Here is a 25,029-nt window from a genome sequence, read left to right on the forward strand (position 1 = left end):
TGTCTTGAGAGCATCTTCAAATATTTTTGACTTAGCTTTTAGATACGATTGTGTCTGCAACTTCATCTGGGTGTATTAATAAATAGGAAGGGCTTTTAATACATGGACCTTTAAAAGTGAAACTTGATTTCAAATGTGCGAAATGTTAGTTGGTTGACGGTGTTATGTTTCTAGGATCTCAGCTTTGATGCTGGAACACCTTTTGCTCCAAATTCCAGTTACTATTGATAATCTCTGGGCCTCAGTTTCCAGATCTGTAAAACACACAAGAAGGTTGGTCTGTATGCTTTCTAAGACCATGTGCTGCCCTAACATTAAATAAGATTTAGGAGAGTTTTGTTAAAGACTGGGTTTTTAGCATGTTCTAAGAACAGTCTCAAACTTTAATGTGCATCAGAATCACTTGCAGGGCTTGTTAAACACAGACTTTTGATTCAGTAGGACAGGGGAGGAGTGAGACTCCGCATCTCTAACAGCTTCCTAGGAGCTGCTCCTGATGTTGCTGTGGGCACCATTCTTCGAGAAGCACTGGTAAAACCATTCTGAACTGGTTTGATCTAAATTGCCACTCTATAATGGAGATTATAAATGCAGCTCTTTAAAATCCACTGTAATAAACTAATCTTCCAACTTTTATTCCATTTATTCCATTCCTAATTCAGCGCAAGTGAATTAACATCAAACAAAAATGTGGGTAGATATTCTGTTTCTAACTCAATGCAAATCTTTTGAGTTGATTTTTCTTGTTTGGAGACTAAGTCAGGGCCATCATTTGCATAATTGAAGGACTGTGAAATATCCTGTATGATATTTCATAGAAATTTTATTTGATCTTGAAAGATCTGTGATAGCCTAAAACATCTTCCCTCTGAAAGCAAATAAAGACATAATAACATTAATAGAAGCATTCATGCATATGAAGATGTCTCTTTGTATAGTCTTTATAAAAAGCAATTTCTGTAAAGATATCTTTAAAGAAAGGCATCTATTAGTGTAACTAAAGATTTTGTGATTGGACTTAAACACTTTACCAAAGGAATCAGAAATGACATATTGAACATTTACCCTGGGCTGCTCTTACTTGCCCGTGAAGAGCAGGGATGTGTTTATTTTATTTGATACCTAGAACAGTGCCCAGCATGGCTAATCAATGTTTCTTAAAAGAACCCATTCTATTAAGTGAAGTATCCCACGAATGGAAAAATAAGCACCACATGTACTCACCAGCAAACTGGTTTCCCTGAGTGCATATTTGGAAATAACACCAATTGGGTATCATACAGAGGTGGGGGCTGGGGGAAGGGATGGGTGTATACCTACTTGATGAGTGCGATGTGCACTGCCTGGGGAATGGACATGCTTGAAGTTCTGACTGGGGGGGATGGGGTGGGGGGAGGGGATGGGTGCACACCTACATGATGAGTGTGATGTGCACTGTCTAGGGAATGGACACACCTGAAGCTCAGACTCGGGGGGATGGGGAGGCATGGACAATATATATAACCTGAACTTTTGTACCCCCGATAATGAGCTGAAAAAAAAAAATAAATAAAATATATAAAAAAAAAAAAGAAAGAATGTACCAAGAATTATTGAACTCTGTAGATATAAAATAAATATTTGGTTCGTGTTCTCAAGGCACTTAAGCCTAGGTGGAGAGAATACCCTGGACATTCTGGAGGCAAATATGAATAATATTTACAACAGCTTCTGAGGGAGATTAGTAAAGGGAGATAGCTGTGACCGCTGGACCTTAAAGCCCGAGCAAGACTTGTAGAAGTGAAAGGAGTGCGCCCATCTCTTGTCTCTGCAAATTGTAGAATGTGTCTTGTAAGGCTCTTCATAATCTGGCCTCTACCTCCTCCTCTAGCTTCATCTGTTACTGTTCTTCATTGCCCAGAGACCCCAGGCTCAGCCCCCACCCTGCCCTCCGCCACCACACACTGTCTCCTTGCATGAGTACCTCCTTCTCCCTAGAAAGCCACCCAGGCCACACACCCTCCACCCCTTCTTTGTTAGCCCGACTCTGTCAAGGGGAGGATTTCCACCTGCCATGGGGCTTTTCCAAGTCTTTCCCCTGAAACACAGGATCGCACTACATCTTTAGTCCTTCCCAGACAGTACCAGAATTTGGCAGAATGGAACTGGATCCTCCGGCCTGTCTCCCTCAACCCTCAGTTGCATCTCAGGAAAACAGTCCCAAAGCCTTAGTATTTTCATGTCAGCTCTGTTTTTGATTTGGCTTCATCTCTTTTCAAACCCCTAGGCCTTTCTCTCCCTGGCACTAACACTGTAAATTGATTTGCATATCATTGTTTGCATGATTTAGAAATGTTTTCTTCATTTTCCTCTTCCAGTCCATGAGGACTAGAACCATTTCTGCCTCGTTGCAGTTCAGTGGAATGCTAGGCCTGCAGTTAAACCTTATTTTAATGAATGTAGATGGCAGAGTCTTCCATAAATACCAGTGTTGGTAAAGACCAAACATGGGAACTGGTTTTATTTATAGACTCATGAGAGTCTGGCTCTGTCTGCATCATATATTTCTGTGCCTTAAAACCTGGCCTCAGTCACGTTATGCTTTATATGATTGTTGGTATATTTGGGGATGCAGTTTGTTGGTGGTGGTAGAAATAGGCTGTGTCCAGGAAGATTTTATTTTGCTGAGGGTCATCATTCTGTATTTTGATTAACTTTTCTGCTTAGGAGCCACACTGGTTGACAAGAATCATATGAAATAATCACATAGCAATTTCCTCAGTATTTGCATATGTAACAGGATGTTAAAATAGGACTCTCTGTTTAGTCTCAGTTTAGCAGAGGATCCAACTCAAGACAATGCATGGCAGCTATCCCTGCATTCAAAGTGAGGTGCTGGGATACCTATTCAGGACTGCAAAGGAGGCAATGAACCTCAGGTTTTGGCTCTTCACAGCTGATATCCACCTTGAGGAAATAAAAGTACTGATGCTGACAGCAATGTCCTGGAGACCAATGAGGTGCATCATCTAAATCAGATGTTCTTAATCTAAGTTTAAAAGACCCATGACTCCACTCTGTATTTAGATCCTTTGGTGGGCTTTGGAGAGTCTAACCATCTGCTTCCACTCCTTTTAAAAAATTATTGTGGTAAAGTATACATAACATAAACATCCTTTCAATCATTTGAAAGTGTACAATATAATGGCGTTGATTACATTCAGTGTTGTATAACCATCACCACTATCTATACTCAAACCTTTTTCATTATCCCCAACATACACACTGTACTCATCCACTCTGTGTGTATGTGTGTGTGTGTGTGTGTGTGTCTATGTGGGTAGACATGGGTTCAGTTTCTGCACAGAAGGTTTATTACCATGCTCCAGAATATCAGCAACTACTACTTTATACATTTCTTGGTGTTGCTGTTGGCAGTAAATGGAAAACGGGGTGAGTCAGCGCTGAATCTAAACTGGCCCTGTTCTTAAGTTGTGATTAATACTATTACAACGTCATTCTGGCTCTCTTCTTCCCTCTGCCCATCCAGGAAGGACAATAGGATGAAGGAGCCCTGTTAGTAACAAAGAAACCAGTAGTCTAGCTGTTTCTTTTAGATTCTTCCTTCCTGTTGATGATTTCTAAACCACGTAGTCTTGTAGGGTTTCTTTCCCTTTGAGAACAGCTTGATTTTCAGAAAATATATCATCAACTTGGATTTCTTAAAGGGCTCATGATAAGTTGGCCAACTTATTCCCCCCTTTCCTTCCAGAGCTCACCAAAGAGGTCACCACAGCTCCTACTTGTTTCTGCTTTGGTTCGAGGTTGGTGGCGGGGGATTGACCATAGGGGAGTAACTTTACAGCTCATACTTCATCTGTCCTTCTGCCACCAGGCATCAGAATCAGGACAGGAAATAACGGGGTAGAAAAACAATCCCTGGCCAGGCATCCCCACATCATCCTAGTCATGCAGCCTTTCATGAATTGAATGCTTAGCTTTGGTAAAATGTAGCCATCACTTGAAGCTGTAACCACTCCACAAATGTAAGATGGAAATATTGTTAATAGTCAGTCATCAGACAACATAGTATAATGGAGAGTACACAAATTTTATTTGTTTAATTGAGATGAAATCATATAATATACACAAATTTTAAACTTTTTTTTTTTTTTTTGTTTGTTTGTTTTAGATAGAGTCTTGCTCTGTTGCCCAGGCTAGAGTGCAGTGGTGTCCTTGTAGCTCACTGCAACCTCCAACTCCTGGGCTCAAGCGATCCTCCTGCCTCAGCCTCCCAAATAGCTGGGACTATAGGCGTGCTCCCTCACACCTGGCTAATTTTCTATTTTTTGTAGAGACAGGGTCTTGCTCTTGCTCAGGCTAGCCTCGGACTCCTGAGCTCAAGTGGTCCTCCCACCTTGGGCTCCCAGAGTGCTAGGATTACAGGCATGAGTCACTACGCCTGGCCTAAACTTAAAAATAACCCTAGGTTCATGTCTCAGCTGTTCTTCTTCCTAGGCAGGTCATTTTACCTGTCCTTGGACTCAGTTTTCTCTTGTGTAAAATGGGTATGACAATAAGAGTATCTATCTCACAAATACTCTTAAAAAATTTTTTTTGTAGGTTTGTCGTAAGGAATAAATTTCATAGTGTTGTCTTGGTTAGAGTCAGCATTCGGTAAATGGTAGCTATGACTAACATTGATAATAATAAAATGCCACAATAAATGATTGACTGAAATACCCTTGTGCTCCCCAAATAGTGTGAGATTCATCAAACACTGGATGTGGCGTTTCACTCTGATTCCCTAAAGCCCCTTTAGCTCTTAGGCTTAGCAGATGGATGCTTCTGCCCATTTTTGTCTTGTGCTGGGCACGATGGAGAGATGAAAATGGAATGGCTTCCAGCCAGTGATGTTTTGGCCTCTTTTCCCAATGGGTGGTATCACGGCAGCCTTGTAATCCATATGGTGTCCTCAATGCTCAGCAGCTCCAGGTGTTCAGGGAGGCTGGAGGCAGCATCGTGAGGTGTCATACACCCAAGGGTTGTGCTTATTGCATGAAGCCGTGAACTCCAGCGAGCTACAAAAATAGCTTGCAGTGATTGAATTCCTTTTTAAATTTCTTTTTTTGGTTTTGTTTATGCTTTCATGTTTTCCCTGTTTAGACAGAGCACATGCTTTTAAAAAAATTCTAATTATATGTTTGCTTAATGTTGTATAATTATATATCAAGTAAATATATAATTATGGAGTACTTTAAATTAATATTATTTACTTGATTGGTTTAATGATTCTGGAGCTATTATCCTATTGTGATAAGAATAATTTAGCCAACTTTTAGCTGAGACTCATTACAGATATTGACATTTGGTGTGTGTGGGAGTAACATGCAGTTTTTAAAACCTTTAAAAATATTGCCTGGGGAAACAAATTTCCTATGCTTTTACTCTCTTGCAGTCTTAAAAAAAAAACAACAACAAAATTGATTCACCTGTCCCTTCCTCAAGATACTGTACATGTAGGTAAATCTTATTATAAAACGAGATTGCCATATGGGGTTCATTCCTTTATTCTTTTACTCATCCATTCACTCAACAGATACCCACTGAGCACCTTCCATGTGAGCAACACATGGGTAGTGGACACTGGGGTTACAAAAATGAATAAATTATGGTCTCTTTTCTCATGGAACTCGGTGTCTAGAAGGGGAGACAGATATAAACAGTTAATTCAGTACAGCTTAACAATAAGCTAGCACTTACTATGTTTAGGTTGTGCTACTTAATTCTTACAGCAATTCTATAATGCCCTTTTATACTTTCTACATGAGAGAATTGAGGCTTGGAGAGGAAGTAACTTGCCCAAAGTTTATCAGGTAGTGTTAGGGCGGGGACCTCATGGTGCAGATTGGAGAAAGGATTCTGATACCAAGAAAGAGAGAGAGGGGCCACAGCACTGAAGAAAAGGTAGAGGCTAGGAGGGTAGTGCTGGGGCAGTTGAAGAAAGTTGCTTGGTGCTTTTTTAGGGTAAAAATGGCTTTTCCCCCCTCTGCTTCAGCAGACTGATAAGAGAAGCAGCGGCAAAGTTGTTGCAGGTGTTGTTTATTTTCTCTGTGAGGCTGACTTTATTCCAGTCCTTGGAATCTGGTGTTGGTGAAAATGGAAGTGGGGAGCTTGCACCCCTACTATCTGCTTAGGGCTCTTCAAGGCTATGAAAATGAAACTTAGAGATAACAAGTTAGGCCACAGGGGTTTTAATCACAGCAAAGGGCAGTTGTACTGTGAGTTTTTTCTTTAAAGGGGCAATTATATGCTGTGAGTTTATTTCCCTTACTTTCTCTTTGGTAGTTTATTTTCCTCTGTTAGATAGGTTGTTAGTAAGGTCATCTTTCAGGTAGTATGTGGTAAATTCAGGGTGAAAACCCAGCCTGTGGCCTTAACCATATTGTTCTACTGATAAAAGCTGTAATAAATAAAAATAGACAAGGGCATAAGTACAAAGATGACTAAACATTTCTGTGTTTGAGTATTAGAGAAACTGTCAGAGATAAGAGAGCACTTGAACCTGGGTTTTGAAGGATGAGTAGAAGTTTAGCAAGGGAAGAAAAAACATCACAGACAGGAAGCAGCTTGTACAAATGTACATTTTGTAATTCTTCCGACAGCAAAATTTATCTTCCCAGTTATTTTATATTTTTAGTCAACAGGTCCTTTCCATTCCTTGAGAACACATCAATAGGAAATATATTTGGGGGTAAAGATTTAGGCAGAAACAGCCCTGAATCATGTAGGGTAAAAGGGGTAAGCCGTTATAGAGTCTAAATTGACAGAGGCCCAATACTGGATCACCCTGGATTGTTTAGTGGCTATGTCAAGCGCTTTAAATGATAAACCATATCTGTCATTGCCAAAGATACATGAAAATGGGTAACCTGGAAGGTCCCCTGCCACTGCCCCACAATCATCTTATAGAAAAAGGTTACAAGTTAACCAAAAAGAATGGGCTTTGTTGGCAGCCCCAGAGAGAAAAACTTCACGTTTGCTTTCAGATGTCAGGTCTACAGAGATCACACATAATTTCCCATCTGTGTTTTGATTAGTTATTATCTGGTTACCATTAAAGGGCCAACCAGTCTTCCTGCCTCCCTTTCCAGTCAAACATAAGGAATTTGAGACATTTGGGTTTTTTTAGGTGTCAATATTCTGATGACACCATCCATACAGAACCTGTTCTTGCTCCAGAATTCCCTGTCTTAGTAAATGGACCTTGCTTCTCTCCTTCTATCCAGCCACCCAAGCCGGAAACCTGGGAGTCATCCTTGACTCTTTCCTCCCCGACTCTCTCTGAGGTCCACCCCCTCACACGCATGCACCGCCACCATGTGATCCATAGCCGAGTCCTGTGTCCAGGGGTCCCGAATCTCCCACGTGTGTCTGCACCCCACTGCACTCAGCTAGGCTGAGCCACCATGATCCCTTACTTCCACTCCTCACCAGCCTCATGACTGGTGTCCTGCCTTTGACCTCTTGTCTTCCCCTCCATTCTCCATAACAGAGCTCAAGAGATCTTTGGAAAATGCAAATCTGAGAGTCCCTGTCCTTAAATATTCTCCCAGCTCCTTAACAAGGCCTTGTCACTCTTGGCATGCAGGACTTCATTCATTTTGTTTTAAACATGGCCGGCTCTATCAGACCCTAAGGCTTTGTGTTAGCAGTTACCTGGTAAAAATAACAATAATGATTGCTACCATTTATTGATCACTTTGTATGTGTCAGATGCTGAGCTAAGCCCTTGAAGTACATTCTTATGTAATCTCCGCAGCCCTGTGAGGTAGGTAGGTAGGTACCGTTCACCACACTTTATGAAAAAACAAAGGCTGAAAGTGGTCATGATGTTTGTTCAAATTTAAGCTTCTTCTTATTGTTTATTGGTTAAATTAGTAAATATCTAATCAACTGAGGCTCATGTCTAGTATTTGCAGCAAATGATAATCGCAACCAGTATGCTGCTGTAGCATGATGATTTATATTCAGAAGACCTGGGCTGTAGAACTGGTGCTGATCTGCAGTGTGACTTTGGACAAGACAACCTCCAAGAGTCTGTTTTCTTATCTGCAAAATGAGGATCATATTAACAACTGTCTGAAATGATTGTTGCATGAATCAGAGCCAAGCAGCATTCCTGGAATATAGTTGATGCTCCATAATGTGTTAAAAGAATGTGTGTGTTAAATGAATAAAAATGTTGAAGGCCACCCCTGTGAATTGTGTGTCCCTTCATTAAAAGTGAAAAAAGTAAGATCCATGCACAAGTCGGCCTTTGGCTCACTCTGCAGCACTTTTCACGTTATCATGAGAGCTGGGATAAAATTAGCGATAGTGCAGGATTTGTAAGATAATCCTATAATTAAGCATTTGTTAGGGAGATCAAAGCATTTTATACTTAGTAGAAATTAAATTATATATAACCTTACAGAATAGAAAAAATCCAAATATGTAGTTGAAATGGTCTAATCTAATTTCAAGTGTATTTCAAAATGTGTTTTCATACATTTACTGAAGCAGAATTCTTTACTTAAAAATTTTTTTGTGTTAAACACCTCTTCTTTTTGCATTGGACCCTGCTCCCAACTCTTCCTGGCTGTGTTAAAAGAGGGTATATCACTTCCAGAAGAAATTGTTTGGTGTGGTACCTGCTTATGGCGAGAAAGTCGCTGGGAGATTTCATTGCCTTTTGCTCTGTTCCCTTAGGTCTCAGAATGCAGCTGGCCCATCAGGCAGGCCCCCAGTCTGCACAACCTCTTTGCTGTGTGTCGGAATATGTATAACTGGCTACTACAGAATCCCAAAAATGTCTGTGTTGTCCACTGCTTGGTGAGTAACCTTTTGTTGGTGGTGGTGGTGATGGTTTGGTTTGGTCAAGTACGGATGGCCCTGTACAGCATGGAGGGCAGGTCATATTTGAGTTCAGTAGGATTTACTGAGCCCATATTCAATAGTTATTCATTACTTTTGGCTTAAAGCTTTAGTACTAATGGGAGAGGCAGATGTGTACACAACCCACATAATGTGGGGACACTAGAATGTGACAAGTATTATAAAAGGGATAGAAACAAGAGTTGTGGCCGCACAGGCAATAATGCCATTGAGTTTTGTGTGAATGAAATTGAAGTAAACATATTGGCATATTTATTTTTTATTCCTGTTTGTGTTTGAATAAAAATAAAAGAAAAAGACACTGGTGCCCTAATAAGACGTCACATAGATATTTTAGAGCAATTCCCAGTGGGACTGATGATTTTTCTGACCATTTACTTCCTAGAGTTCCCCAACCCTTTTCAGATCTCTTGCCTATCCTTTAAAGCTCAAATTTCAGTAAAATCTTTCTGACTTGTGAGCATTTTCACGATATGGACATTCATTCCCACTGTGTCCAGATGTCTTCTGTGGCATTTACTAATTAATACCCTGCATCATCATAAATTCTTCTCCTGCCTGTTTTGCCACCAGACTATTAGCATCTTGCAGGAAAGAACTGTGCCTTTCTTACCTTTGTTCCCCAGGCATGAGTGTTTGAACAAGTGCTTGAATACATGAACAGATGAATACGCAAATGGAATCTGAGCATAAATGCTGGAAATATTCATTGCTTCTATAGACTTTAGGTTGTATTTTTTTACTCTAATATTATTTGATGATTTCTTGCCTCCTGCCTTTTCTTGAAGAGCTAGTTGGCTAAAACAGGGAAGAAAGTTGAAGATCAGTTTTTCTTCTTTCTACTTCATATCCCCTAAACTCTTGGCAATAAAGGAAAACTACTTGGTATTTGTAGGAATTTAGTGTTAAAGACCAAAGAGTTTTCTTTTCCAAGGCACAACGGATTGTGCAGCTGAACAGAGTACTTTTAGGGACTAAGCAGCTGTAAGCATTTGGTGATTTTCTCTTCACTCAAGAATTTTTTAAAAATTCAGGGAGCCTATATCTGACAACTGCGTAAGGAAGATGGCTTGATAGAGACCTCTGATGACACGGTCATAAAGAATAAAAATGCACCAAAAAGAAGAAAAAAAGAGACAAGCAAAGGATTATGGTTCCACAAAATATATGTTCTATTGGCTCACTCGCAGAGGACATGCATAAGTTGGACATCTATGCCAAGCCTTTGGGAAATGGAATTGAAGCTGGGGGTGGGAGCTCTTATTTTTATCTTAATATACTACTAGATTATAAAAATAATAAGCATATACTAGTCTTTTAATTAAAAAATTGAACCTTTTAAAAAAAGACCTGCATGACAGAGAAAAGGAGGGAACACATATCCAAGGGCCACAGATCTGTTAAAAGAGGCTTAGGAAGCCTAAATTCTAAAAAGAATTAAGATTAAGAAAAATGTCTCTTTGAAGAAAATTATGTTTGGAATAAGGACAACAACAAGTGCTTGAGGCACATAGTATAAACTTAACTCCTTTATTCTTTCTCCTTTATCAGAGGGAACAAATGGCAAGCTAGAAAGGATGTAACAGTGGTAATTAAGACAAAGCTGATAGGTAGTGAGATAGTATGAGGGCCCCATATGTCTTAAAACTGATTCACTCTCTAGACTTAAATTATGTGACAGAATGCTGCAAGCACTTGAGGAAGCAGTACGGATTTCCTGTGTACTCTGAGGAAACAGGAAGGAGAGGTGCCAGGCAAATGAAGAGAGGAGATACTCCTTCAATGATAGACGAGGCTGATCCTGGAAAGTTATAGGCTGCTGAGCTTGATGATAATTAAAGGCAAAATTCTAGTAAAGTTTTGCAGATTATTTTACACTCTTAGAAAAAAAGGAGTCCCCATTGGTTCATTATGACCACACACATCAAACCAACAGAACATTTCATAACATGCCTAATAGACTAGCTGAGATAGTTTATTGGATACCTGAAAGATATTTCTCAGTTTCCTATAGTGAAGATGGAGAACTTTGAGCTAGGTGGTTGTACATTTAGTTGAGTTGTGGCTGACTATCTGCTTCCAAAGGTAGGTGATTAATGGATCAGCATCCTCCTGGGAGAAGGTTTAATTTAGTCACCCTAAGTTTTAATCTGCAACTTTGACAAAGATGTAGAAATCAAGTTTATTGGTTTTCTTAGAATTGTGAGAGTCACATATGAATCTGGATTTAAAAAGTTCTTGCAGGTTGGTCATTTAACAAAAACTAACAATGTGAAATTAAATACAAGATAAATGTAAAGTCCTGAATTCTGATTCTAAAAGATTAAACATATTTGTCTATTAGCTTAACAGATCCTCTGAAAAAAAAAATCTAGGGGTTTTAGTGGACAGAGGATGAATAAGAGGTTATGGTGTGTTTTAGCCTACATTCATACTACTTTGGGCTGGGGTTATGTTAATAAAAGCATAGTGCCCAGACCAAGGAAAATGATATTTTCCCTCTAGTTTGGTCAGAATGTATTTTATATCTTATGTTGCACATCTCGGCAGCACACCTAAGATGGTTGTTTTAAAACTCGCGTCTGTTTAGAAGAAGTGTGCTAAATGTTATCTATTAAAATGAGATATCAAATGAGGAGGAACCAAAAGGATTGGGTTTGTTTTAAATAGGAAATAGAAGTGTTGATGGAAAGGGAGGGGATTTCACATATGTGAAGAGCTGTCACAGGGAAAAAGGAGTAGATTTATTTTTTGTTTTCAGGCAAGGAAACAATGAGCGTCATTGAGTAGAAGCTATGGAGGAATAGAATTCCACTCAACATATTCAATGTAAGGAAGAACTCTGTAAACTGAAATGGGTTACTTCAAGTATCGGTCATCTCACTGTCACTGAAAGGACACCGGAAGAGGCTGGCTCACCATCTGTCAGGGATGATCGTGGATGCTGTCTTAGTCAGCTTGAGCTGCTGTAACAAAATACCATAGACTGGTGGCTTAAACAACAGAAATTTATTTCTCACAGTTCTGGAGGCTGGGAAGTCCAAGATCAAGGTGCCTACAGATCCAGTGTCTAGGGAGGGCCTGCTTCCTGGCTGTCTTATTTTACCCTCACATAGACCAAGAGTGGAAATAGACAAAAGCAAGCTCTCATGTTTCTTTTTGTAAGAGCACTAATCGCATTCATGAGAACGCCACTCTCATGACCTAATCACCTCTCCAAATTTCCACCTCCTAATACCATCACATTGGAGTTAGGATTTCAACGTAAGAATTTTAGGGGGACATAAACATTCAGTTCATAACAGATTTATTCAGGGCAGTCCCTCCCCCCTTTTTTTTTGAGACAGGGTCTTACTCTGTTGCCCAGGCTGAAGTGCAGTGGCACAATCATAGCTCACTGCAACCTCAAACTCCTAGGCTCAAGTAATTCTCCTGCCTCAGCCTCCTCAGTAGCTAGGACTACAGACGTGCACCACCACACCTGGCTAATTTGTAAATTTTTTGTAGAGACGGGGTCTTGCTATGTTGCCCAGGCTGATCTTGAACTCCTGGTCTCAAGTGATCCTTCTGCTTCAGCCTCCTAAAGTGCTGAGGTTACAGGTGTGAGCCACTGCACCTGGCCTAAGTTCTTAATTTTATATGAATCTAGGAGCATACTTTGGGAGAAATACATATATAGCATATCCCAACAAGCAACATTTACCTTATATGTGAGGTCTTTACTTCCAGTCCTAAACAAGAAGACCTTGCCTATTATTTTTGGTGCTACAAGTCCCAAGCTACTTTGAAGATTACATTATTTTTCAGTAAATAGATGCAAACCAAATTTACTGGGCTTCTTAGGTTAGTATAGAGTCAATTTTATCCTAAGAATAAGTCTTTTCTTATTGCTTTATGATTTATATGGCTGAAAGAGATTTTGGTTTTCAAGTCAACCATTTTGAAGTAAAAGGCACCCCTACCTAGTTAAGAGGATTTCTCCTCTTTCTCTCTCTTAATTTCTCTCACTGGAGAATGGCCAATTTGATCATGTTCGTGATGAGTTTATGCATTTTCTTTGAAAGGATGGACGGGCAGCATCGTCAATTCTGGTTGGTGCTATGTTCATTTTCTGTAATCTCTACTCTACTCCTGGCCCAGCGGTTCGATTATTGTATGCAAAGCGACCAGGAATTGGACTTTCGCCTTCCCACAGGAGGTAAAGTAAGCTAGAAGCAGGGTAGACACAGATGTGGTCTAATTGCTACCATGCACTGTTTGAAATCTGCCTTGTAGATGCTTTCAGAACTTTCTTTTAATTTATCTGGCATTATCCTGAACCATGGAAAAAAACTGAATTGGATTAGGATGTTGGGTTTTTACAAAGTTTCATAAGCCCCTCCAAAATGAGAATCTATGATTTTAAATTTAAAAGGAAACTTTAAATAAAGAATACTTATATCCACTTCCTCCATTTTATAAGTGAGGAAACTGAGATTCAGACAGGTTGTGATTTGCTCTAGGCCTAAAAGTACCTAATGGACACAGCCAGAACATCATCCTTCATCCCAAGCTCTATGACCAGACCCTTTCTGTCTCACTACACAGATCTTTACTGAAATCCAAGCAATAGATGATGATACTTACCAGTGATGTTCATCCTGTGGCGGACACAAAAGGAATTGGAAGTACAAAACAACTGGAGCTCATGTTGCTCTTGATGAAAATCTTTCTTTCAGTCTTTAACTGTTCGCGATAGGATAATGGATGCTCTGTTATCATAAAACTAAGTGAAAAAATGTGGTTCTTAAATTTTATTCAAACTATACAACTGCTCCAGTGTTCAAAATAGGATCTCCTATTTCCAGTCTTCCTACACATTTTCAAATTAAGCATAATGACCTTTGAAGAAAGACTTAATTCCTAAAACTTCATAATTTCATATGCAATTATAAGAAAGAGTCCTAACATCTATTTTTCTTAAATATAAAACTTTATCATTTATACTCCGATCTTCTAACATATGACTTCCCTAGGACACTAACCTGAGCATCTGCTAGTCTTTCAGAAATCTCACTTGTTCACTCGTAAGACCTCTTAAGAGGTCCTCCCCCCTCCCCCCCACCGCCAGGCATTTTGCTCAGGCCGGTCACGCTGGTCTTGAACTCCTGGTTTCAAGCAATCTTCCCTCTTCAGCTTCCCAGTAGCTAGGATTATAGGTATACCACCATGCTCAGCTCTTTTTCTTATTTCAATTGTATCTCTTTACTTTTTTGAATTAAAAGCATTTCTGATGAGAAAATTTTAAATTGTATCCAAAGGCAGGTTTTAGCTGATAAGTTTAATCTTCTGGATAAAATAGAAATAGATGTTCAAATATGGAGCTAATGTAAAGCTCCCATCAGCTTTTTGATTTAATAAATATGCTCACTATGGATTCTTTGGGGAGGTACAGCAACCTCAGTAGATAAAATCTTACCTAAATTATTGGCTGCATTCTCTTTTGCTAGTCAATGTTTGAGAAATTAACAGAGTAAATTTTTATGGTAACTTAGTAATTTGTAAGGACAAACTTTTGCTATCTTCATTGCAAAGATTGCTGGCTTCTCCTGGTGTGATGGGCCCCAACAGAGTGGCAATCTTCTGTTTCAGATACCTGGGCTATATGTGTGACCTACTGGCGGACAAACCCTACCGCCCTCACTTCAAGCCTCTCACGATTAAGTCAATCACTGTCAGTCCAATACCCTTTTTTAACAAACAGAGAAACGGATGTCGCCCTTACTGTGATGTACTGATTGGAGAAACCAAAATATATACAACCTGCACAGATTTTGAACGAATGAAGTAAGTCATGATACTTTTCTTCACTTCCTCTTGTGCACTGCTCAATTCCTGTGTAAGTTGGATCATCTTCCTGCATCTTCATTATGAAATGGCTGATATGTATTTAAAAAGTTCAATCTCAGTGGTAATCATAAAAAAGTACAACTAAATCAAGAGATGCTATGGCCCCTTTTCAAGTCTAATGGTAATATAGACTAATGGACCAGCACAAGCTATAATGAGAGGTAAGACAGTGGTGGGGATCAAAGGACCTGGTCATTAAATAAGGAGATGGTCTTGATGGGATTCGGGGAGGGTAGTGGCAGAGACAGTGATGAATGAGAGTAAGCAACTATGTAGATGGTGATGTAATGAAAGGAGGTATAGAATTATAATAAAGTTCAAGTGCCAGTGGGAGTTTGTAGGGTGTGTGGAGAGAAAGGAGTGGGTGGTAATGCAAAATGAAATTAGTTTAGAACAGATTGAATTTGGGGATTGGTATCTAAGACCCTCACAGAGCATGACATTTCTGTTTCTATACTGATCTCCATTGGATTTTTTTTTGTTCCTTTTATCTCTGCTTTTACTATTAATTTAAGGTTAGGAAAAGGCACATAAACCAGGGCCAGATGCATGTGTGGAGAACAAGAGATAGGCAAAACAAGGATGGGCAATTGCACTATTTAGAAGTCCAGGTGGATGCAAAGAGAGTGTCTGGTATCAGACCAGCTCCATCCCATTGCAGATCCAGTTGGCACAAGCTGCAGGACTGTTTTTGTTCAAGATAGGAAGTGGTTTCTGGGTCCAGGCCTGGGAAAACAGGTCCCTTGGTCAGAGCCACAGAGAACTCTACCTGTGTCTGTGTGATTGTACCAGATTGGACTCCCTCTCAATGTACGCTTTGGTCTCTGTTTAAAGAGAATACCGTGTCCAAGATGGAAAAATCTTCATTCCCTTGAACATCACTGTGCAAGGAGATGTGGTCGTTTCCATGTATCACTTGAGGTCAACCATTGGGAGCCGGCTGCAGGCTAAGGTATGGTTTCAAGAAGAACCGGATGTAAACTTATCTGAGTCTCTAAAAGGAATATTTCTGAATCTTTTCTCCACATCTCTTTGGGCTTGACTTGTGGTTTTAGAATGAGAAAGAGCCTTTCAAGATTGCGCATGTTCATCTCCTTTATCTTACAGGAGAGGAAACTGAGGCTCAGGGAGGCTGTGACTTTCCCAAAGTCCTTGGCATGATTATAACTGTGCCAGAGGTGGCAGCCCTTGAACTTTTAGCAAACCATGCTCTTTAGAAGCTGTGTCTTTCTTATAGTGTCCCACTTGGATCAGTGTAAGGGGAGAGATTTCTACTAAGGATGTAGAATTAAATGATTTTTTTTTCAATTTTTTATTGAGATAAAATCCACGTAACATAAAAGTCACCCTTTAAAAGTGTACAATGCAGTAGTTTTTAGTATATTCAAAGAGTTATGCAATCATCACCACTATCTAATTTCAGAACATTTTCATCACTCCTCTGTACCCATGAGCAGTCACTGCCCATTCCTCCTCCCCCATCCCCTGGCAACCATTAATCTATTTTCTATCTCTATGGATTTCTATCTCTATGGATTTGCTTATTTTGGGCATTTCATATAATGGAATCATACACTATGTAGTCATTTGTAGCTGGCTTCTTTCACTTAGCATCATGTTTTTGAGGCTCATCATGTTATAGCATGTGTCAGTATGTTATGCCTTTATATGTCCAAATAATATTCCATTGCATGTCTGTATCACATTTTATTAACCTCTTCATCAGTTGGTGGACATTAGGACTATTGCCACTTTTTGGTTATTAGGAATAATGTTGCAAATGCATTTTAATTTATCAGATATTTGCTAAGTGTATGCTTTGTGCCAGCCACTGCCTAGGTGTTTAGGACTGACAAGAACAAAACTGTTTCTGCCTTTAAGAAATTCATGCTTGCAAGCAAAGTTCACACAAGTACAAATATCCACAATACCATATTAGAGGGAGGATGAGGTGCTATAATGGCAGTAGTTTGTTTTAGCCAGTGGTGGCCCAGAAAGTCTGCAGAGAGGATATGACCTTTCACGGTGGGCTTTGAAGGATGGGTTCCTTGGGTTGGAGCAGGGCGTCCTGGGTAGAAGGAATGCAATGAATCAAAGTATGGCAACATGCAAGAATGTGGAAAAACCTGGGACATTAGTGGATGAGAGCATGGGTTGCCAAGACAGAGTTCATGGAGAGGAGAGGTTGGAAATGAAGCTGAGCCTGTTCTAAGCAGAGAGGTTGTTTAATATTCAGAGTAAACAAAGATTGAGATGTAGAAACAATTGAAGGAGCCTGGCTCCCCAAAATCTAATCTTTTGATCAGATTTCCTTTTCATTGATCAATTGTACTGTGCTTCTGTCACGTATTTTTAGGTGACCAACACGCAGATATTCCAGCTTCAGTTTCATACTGGATTCATACCACTGGACACAACAGTTTTAAAGTTTACCAAGTGAGTACTGCTTGGGCCAAAAGTCAGTTTCAATCAGCGCAGCCGTGACACGCGGAGGCTGTGCGGCGCTGTGCTGCGGAATCCCCCAGAACCCCACGCTCGCGGACCACTGAGTGTAGCTTAGCAGCTCAGAGAGACTGGATGTGCTTTAAATCTTTCAGCCGGGTGTGATTTGTCTTGAGAAGTACAAACAGATCAAAGACTTCAGATAGAAGGGTCTAAAATTCCATGTAAGGAAACAAGAGTAAACAAAGAGGGAACAAAGTATTACCACAGTTGATCCTTTGCATCTGTGTGTCCCCTTGTGTTTCCCCCCAGGGGTGGCAGAGCAATCAGTGGTGTGGGAGGAGCAGTGGCCATCAGAGTGCATGCCTAGCCGTGGCTCTGAAGCAGGGTCTGGAGGATCCTCTGCCAGACATTAGCCTACATCATATGTGGTCTAGGAACTCAGCGGGTGGCTGAAGCTGGGTGACAGGTGGGGGTTGCTGGGGCCAGGACAGGGGTGGAGATGTTCAAGGGCTCAAGGCGGTAGCTGTGGGCCTTTTTCACTATTTTAGCAACCAGTTGGACCATGCCAGTGCATACTGGCCAACATATCAGCCCAGCTTTCTAGAATGCTTTTACATGTAGTGGTGTTCAAATTCTTTTTTTTTTTTTTAATTTCATTTATTTTTATTTATTTCCTCCCCTCAAAATTCAACTTGACAAATTCTTTGAGCGGGGATTATTCTCCTCTTTCTTTAGATGAGGAATCTGAAGCTCAGAAAAGTCAAGTAACTTACCTGGTTCTGATTGAGTCTTCCTTAGAAATGTGCCTCAGAGTTAAACCTAAGAGTCAACCTATGATAGTTTCTGTGTTGAACATCATGCTGGTTCCATTATTTTTCACTGTTATTTTTTTTTAAATCCCTCTTTAGGCCAGAGTTAGATGCATGTGATGTACCAGAAAAATATCCTCAGCTATTTCAGGTGACACTGGATGTAGAACTACAGCCCCATGACAAAGTAATAGACTTAACCCCACCATGGGAACATTACTGCACAAAAGACGTCAACCCCAGCATCCTCTTCTCTTCTCACCAGGAGCATCAGGATACGCTGGTGTTAGGAGGTATGAATTCTTTCAGGATGAAGCCTCTCTGTTATTTGTCACATTGACTTATTTCCTGTGTTTCATTGATGCTGCATGGCCTTTTGTCTTCCAGGACAGGCTCCAATAGATATCCCTCCAGACAACCCCAGGCATTTCGGGCAAGGCGGTTTCTTTGCCTCTCTCTGTTGGCAAGGTACTTACAAGCGTTTCTTTAAGTTTTATGGTTTGATGATTAAATTATGTGGTTCCTCTATAAAAATGGTTAGCCCTAGAATAAGCAGCCTAGAGCACAGCAGCAGATAGAAGTCATCCAAGTTGTTCCTTCCCACTCATTTCTTTTTCAAATCAGACAACTTACCTACTTTCAACTCCACAGATGCTCTCATACTGATGCAAAAGGCCATTTTAAGCTGAATTCTAGCTTCACTCTCTATGCTGTATTTTGGGTTACATCTTTCCTGGATTGACAAATAAGTGTGATGTTTTCTAGGATTTCCTTTAGGCTGTTGACAATAGAAAGAGATTCATAAAGGAGTCTATCTCCTGGCCTTAAATAAATATTCTAAAAATATAATATTGTGCATTTGTTCCAGAGAGCTGTAACCAGTAGCAGGACAGAACTGAGCTTACTGTGGTGCAGGGCAGGCATGTACTTGGCCTGTTTGTCTCTGCTACTTGCTCTAACAGCCATAGCAGAAATCAGGGCGTGATCACTGTATTCTTTTCTCTCAAACTTAGAGATATTTTCAGAATTCTTCTCAATATAACACTTCCAGCTGCTACCGTCAATAGACTGGCATTGACATCCTAATCAATACCCATTGGCCATCTTTGCTTTAGAGTTGTCTGAAGTTACCTGCAAGGTTCAGTGTAGAATCGAGTAGTTGGAACTTTCTGAATGAAAGAGGTGGAAAACTGGCTTTGTTAATGGTCTGTTTGAAATTCTCCTGATTGGCCTTCCTCTGATGTGAGGAATATGAGACAGTACTCCTGTTGCCTACAGAAGTTTTCAGTGCTTGGTGAAAAAATTGTTCATAAAATTTCTGTGAATTGAAAGGCTTACTTCGATAATTTTCTTCCGAGAAATGGGTCTAGCAACTTCTCAAATTTGAAAAACCCAGTGATACGTAGACAACAGGTAGAATTTTCAGCCGCCCCCTCTTGGTTTTTCTTACCTTTTATCTTCCTCATAGTAAGGGCTTTTAATAAAACTTCACTCTTACCTCTCCACTGCCATTTTAATAAAAAATTTAGAAATGATTCCTATAGGCTCCATAATTTTTGTTTTGATACAGAGTCTTTCTCTATTGCCAAGGCTGGAGTGCAGAGGCATGAGCATATCTCACTATAGCCTTGAACTCCTGGGCTCAAGCAATCCTGCCTCAGCCTCCTGAGTAGCTAGGACTACAGGCACACACCACCATGCCTGGCTAATTTTTTTTTTTTTTTTCCGGCCCAGGCTGGTCTTGACCACTTGGCCTCAAGCAATTTTCCCACCTCAGCCTCCCAGAGTGCTGACATGTGAGCCACAGGTGTGAGCCACAAAACCTGGCCTGAAATAGATTTTGGCACAGATGCACAATCTCTTATCTGAATCTCTCAGAGCCAGATATGTTTAGGAATGCAGAATTTTTGAGTTTTAGAAAGGTGATACGGTACACAAACCCTGTATTACTTAATATCCTCAGTGGTATCTCAGACAATAACCTATAATAAAATATATTAATATTTCTGCAGTGGAACATATAAATAATAACCCTGAGTGAGATAAATGAAGACTATAAGTATCTTCGTATCTGTTCTGGTCAGTTTTCTGCCAACTAAGTTTATGCCGAACTTAGGAAGGCCTTTCCCTTTCGTAGCTTTTTGCATTTCAGAATTGAGAGTAAAGGGTATGGGTCTGTACTTGCTTTGGAGTGTCTATCTGACATTCAATAACAAATTTGCATGGGAAGATCTGCCGCAAGGAGGGCCTGGAAAGTCACTCTTTTCCCATAAGAGGCCTCTTTCTTGCTGCCCAATTTATGCTGAAAGTGTCTCCTTGCAGGCTGGTGTAAGGACCATCCGAAGCAGAGTCATTCTCTCCACCTACTAGGTGTGTGGTCATTTCTGCTCCAGACAGTGGGAGAAAGGCTTTTCTTTTGGCTGCAGGACACATGGAGAAGTAAAGGACAGTGAGAAGTACCAGCAAAAGACTAGTAGATAATGCTCATTTTCTAAAACCTAGCATAGTGCCTGAAAAATACATAAGAAAAGTCAACATGTACGTACTACTTACTATTGATCTATATACTTTATAATATCATCTTATATAATTCTCAGTAGCCTGTGAGTTAGGTATTATTTATTACCCCATTTGCTGATGAGGAAACCAAGGCACAGAGAAGTAAAGTAACTTGCCCAGTGTCACAGAGCCAGTGGAGCTGGAATTCAATCCCAGGCTGTCTGGCTCCGGAGTTTCTGGTCTTTACCACTGTACTATACTGTGTCTCAGATGCTCAACAAATGGTAATTGAATATAATGTGAAGTACGTCACTTTGTCCATTGGTAAGGGTCTGAAAGCACTGTTTGCTCAGGGCTAGATCCTTCTCTCTCTGTCTGGAATTATATACCTATAACAAAACCCAACAGTGCTGCGATCAGTAACTAAGCATTTATGGGCATGTTGGCTTTCCTTAGACCAGAAATCGGAGAAGTCATTCTGCGAGGAGGACCACGCTGCCCTGGTGAATCAGGAAAGTGAGCAATCGGATGATGAACTTCTGACTCTCTCCAGTCCACATGGTAATGCCAATGGTGACAAGCCTCGTGGGGCCAAGAAGCCCAGCAAAAAGCAGCAGGAGCCCGCCGCCCCTCCACCCCCTGAGGATGTGGACCTGCTGGGCCTAGAAGGGTCTGCAGTGAGTAAGAACTTCTCTCCACCGGCGGCGCCTCCCACCAATTCTGAACTACTGAGCGACCTGTTTGGGGGTGGAGGTGCGGCTGGTCCTGCCCCGGCTGGACAGGCAGGGGTCGAAGACGTGTTTCATGCCAGTGGACCTGCGTCCACCCAGTCAACCCCGCGCCGTTCTGCCCCCTCTGCCTCTGCATCTCCAACCCTCAGAGTGGGAGAAGGTAATTCTTTCCATGTTGCCTGTACCTCTCAGTTTTGAATTTTAACCCTTGGGCTAAGCAGGTAGAATTGAATTTTACTAATAAGCTAGACTTTTCTGGTTTCCCTGAAAGTCCCTTAGAGGTATATATCTTCATTTAAATAGAGATCAGAAGAGAAACAAGGTAGTGTAAGACTGGATGTTTGAGTTTCACACTCTTATTTTTTATTTCCTTCTTTTCAGGACTTCAATTCCTGAGCTGCTTTACATACTTCTGCTTGGAGATATCGATCAATAAATTATTATTAATAATAGCAGCTGATAATTATGGGGCACTTACTATTTGCCAGACATGGAATTTAACACTAAACATGATTTAATTTTTTTAAAAAAACCCAATAAATAAGTGTGAGTCTTATCCCCATTGTATAATTGTTTATATTTGAGGAAATGGGGGCTTAGAGTTAAATTAGTAGCCTAAGTGTCTACGGCTAGTAATTGGTGGCGCCGGAGTCCAAAATTAGGCCATTTGACTCCAGAGCTTTCCCTCAGTTTTCCTGTAATGCCTTCCTGGAATTGTAGTTTTCTGAATACACTTTGGCTATGCAGAGAAGTGTTTGGTTATTTCAAAATATATGTAGGTGACTCATGCCATCAGCATAGCTGACTGAAACAGAGCAATTGGTACCAGACAAGGAGCTGGAGCCCCCTGGGGCTCAGTTAGTTTCACTCTGCTCGTTGCTGCAGACTCAGCCCTTTCTATAACAGGCCATCCACAGTTTTTTCACATTTGCAAGCAAGACAGTGTAGCTGGGTAAGCAGAGATCCATTGCAGCTTCTAAAGAACCAACTCAAAACACCTTCCCCCGGCCTACTGTCATTAATGAAGACAACATCACATTAGGAAGAGTAAAAAGAAATGTCTCAACTCTTCCGGCCTGTAGTGTCGTGTAGGAACTTTCTCCTCCAAGCTACCCTTCATTTCTCAGAAGGCTCTGGGCTGGTCTTGATTTATGGGGGTTCAGCTGGAGGCATCCTTTATGCCAGTGGAGTTCAGAGGCAGAGTACAGGCATTGAGGCTCAAGCTGCCCCATTAGTTAATGGTGAAGCCAGGATGTGAACTCCGTGCCCTGACTGCTATGCCAAGGCTATTTTCTCTATACTTCTCTGCTTTCCATCCAGCTCACCAAAGTGATAAAAAGCTCTGCCAGAAAAGAAAATCCTCAAGATCCAAGACAGCATAGTACTTGATGGCCACGTTTCACCTTGTGTGACTGTCAGTTTCATTCATCACAGTCCCGTGCAGGCAGTTGTATTCCAGTGCCACAGCTAGCAGGAGCCTTAGACCAGACAGTTAATTCTGTGCCTCAGGGTACAGGCAGTGAAACTGAGGCCTAGATATATTGATTGACCTGTCCGAAAATAACCCAGAGGATTAGTGGCAGACCCTGGTGTAGAATGCAAGTATTCCGCCCCTGAACAGGAATTCGAAAGAATACCAAGTCTAGAGTTAAGGGCCTGGATTTGAATCCCACGACCAACACTTAACCATCTGTGTAAACTTATTGAAAAAAATCTTAATCTCCTCGGTTGTAAAATGGGGATGATTGTTACCTAGCAGCCTAAATTTTGAGCTCTGGTCTTATGGTATTGAATAGTTTTAGTTATTGGAGAATGCCTCTAATTTAATATAAATTGATATTTATAATGTACTGTAAGTCATGGCAAGAAGGGATAAAGATAGTTAACAAATAAACCCCACTCTTAAAACCAGGTAGGGTATGTTTTTAATAAGTTTTCAGCTGTAACTTCACTGGCATAATGTTCTCCTAACATCTGCTGGGCAGCAGATTATCAATAGTTTTATGTAGCGGCAGTGGTATTGACTGTGGTTCATCCGGCAGGTAAATCCAAAATACTCCCTTGTCCACAAAGATGGGATTATTCATGTGTGGTCAGAAATCCTTTGGGTCCGTTATTAGCCCTGCAGGAAGTTTTGAGGCCACGATAGGCCTGTGGAGCAGCTCAGGAAGCATGTATCATCCTGATTTTTTAAGAATTTGGCCTAGGGCCAAGCAATATTGACAATTCTTTAATGTTTAGTGAATGAATGAACTCATAAGACAAATAAATACATTTTTCCCGTTGTTTTCTAGGTGCCACCTTTGACCCATTTGGAGGACCTTCCAAACCATCAGGTCAAGATTTGCTGGGTTCTTTTCTGAACACAGCCAGTGCTTCCAGTGACCCCTTTCTTCAGCCTACAAGAAGTCCTTCACCCACAGTGCATGGTAAGGAAGTATTTTATATTGTGTTCAGTGGATCATAGTTTTCCACAAAGTGTCAGTAGGTGCTCAGATATAAGAGCAATCTATGGGTGCATTTTTTTTTCTTTTTGGAAAAGGCTACATTGTACATTTCTTTTTTGGAAATTAATAATTCACATGAAGGTAGTAAAAGCTTTGGAGTGTGTTACAAAAAGAAGCCTGCTTACCTTTGTTTTATTTATTTGTTTGTTTATTTGACTGTGGAATGCTTTTTTGTGTTAGAGCTATATGAACAGAATCATAAATCACCATTGGTTGTAGGATGTATCATTATTTTATGTATCAATGAGAAAGAAAAAAACACTTCCATTTTTAAATGATTAAAAGATGCATCCTTGTTGGGAAAATCTTTGAAATGTGGAAAATATAGCTCTTAAGTTAATAAAATATATTCATATTCCATAAAATTAGTATTCCCCAGAACACAAAGTTTAGGATACAGTAGCCACTAGTCACAAGTGGCTGTTGAACACTTGAAATGTGGCCAGTCTGATCTGAGGTGCACTCCGAGTACAGAATACATAGCAGATTTCAAAACTTAGCACAAAAAAAAGAATATAAGATATCTCATTAATATTCTCAATATCGGTCACTTGTTAAAATAATATTTTGAATATATTGGGTTAAATAAAGCATATTGTTAAAATTAATTTCACTATCATATTTTTACTTTTTAAAATGTGACTGCTAATAAATTTTAAATTACATATGAGCCCAAATTACATTTGTATGTCAGAGACTTAGGTTGTATAGAACGAATAATAATCACATCCATTTGTGAGTACAAAAGTGTATCACTTAAGTAACGTTGATTAAAACTAGAAGTTTTAGGTGAAGGATAAATGGCTTTGAGCCAGAGAATTATAGCTCATCCCTGATGTTGAAGGCTGTTGGACATTATTGGCCACAGCCTGAGAAGGGTTTGATTAGTAATAAGGTTGAAGTTATAATACCTCGTTCTACATCCTGGTTGGTTGGATGTGAAAATGAGATCAGAGTTTAAATGAAATCAGACAGTAAATGTTGGCAAAACTGCCTAATGTCTACCTCATTTTTCATGGGTTACTAGGGAAAAAGAGAAGGGAAGATTAGAAAGAAAAAAAATTATTATTGCTGATAATGGCATGTTCTTTTAAACTTAACGATGGGAAGGTACGAATATCTTGGTTGGTACTAAGTAAACAAAACAGGTAAATAAAAGGCTTGGAATGCTAATCTTGGTGCCTTCATCGTTCTTCTGGGAGGGGGTGTGGACGTGTGCGTGGGTGTGTGTGT

General features: G+C 40.3%; 1 protein-coding gene across 3 annotated transcripts in view; it reads left to right on the forward strand.

Annotated features, from left to right (window-relative positions):
* Positions 1-25,029, forward strand: part of DNAJC6 (DnaJ heat shock protein family (Hsp40) member C6) — a 137,489-nt gene that overhangs the window by 91,787 nt on the left and 20,673 nt on the right. For all 3 annotated transcript variants that reach the window (XM_069478038.1, XM_069478037.1, XM_069478039.1), the window contains exons 5-13: positions 8,731-8,853; positions 12,981-13,114; positions 14,548-14,742; positions 15,640-15,757; positions 17,162-17,241; positions 18,159-18,352; positions 18,447-18,527; positions 21,015-21,449; positions 23,584-23,718. In XM_069478038.1, the coding sequence (XP_069334139.1) occupies positions 8,731-8,853; positions 12,981-13,114; positions 14,548-14,742; positions 15,640-15,757; positions 17,162-17,241; positions 18,159-18,352; positions 18,447-18,527; positions 21,015-21,449; positions 23,584-23,718 (1,495 nt within the window). The remainder of the gene's footprint in view (positions 1-8,730; positions 8,854-12,980; positions 13,115-14,547; positions 14,743-15,639; positions 15,758-17,161; positions 17,242-18,158; positions 18,353-18,446; positions 18,528-21,014; positions 21,450-23,583; positions 23,719-25,029) is intronic.

Source organism: Eulemur rufifrons, chromosome 8 (genome assembly GCF_041146395.1).
Source record: "Eulemur rufifrons isolate Redbay chromosome 8, OSU_ERuf_1, whole genome shotgun sequence".
In the NCBI taxonomy this organism is placed as follows: domain Eukaryota; kingdom Metazoa; phylum Chordata; class Mammalia; order Primates; family Lemuridae; genus Eulemur; species Eulemur rufifrons.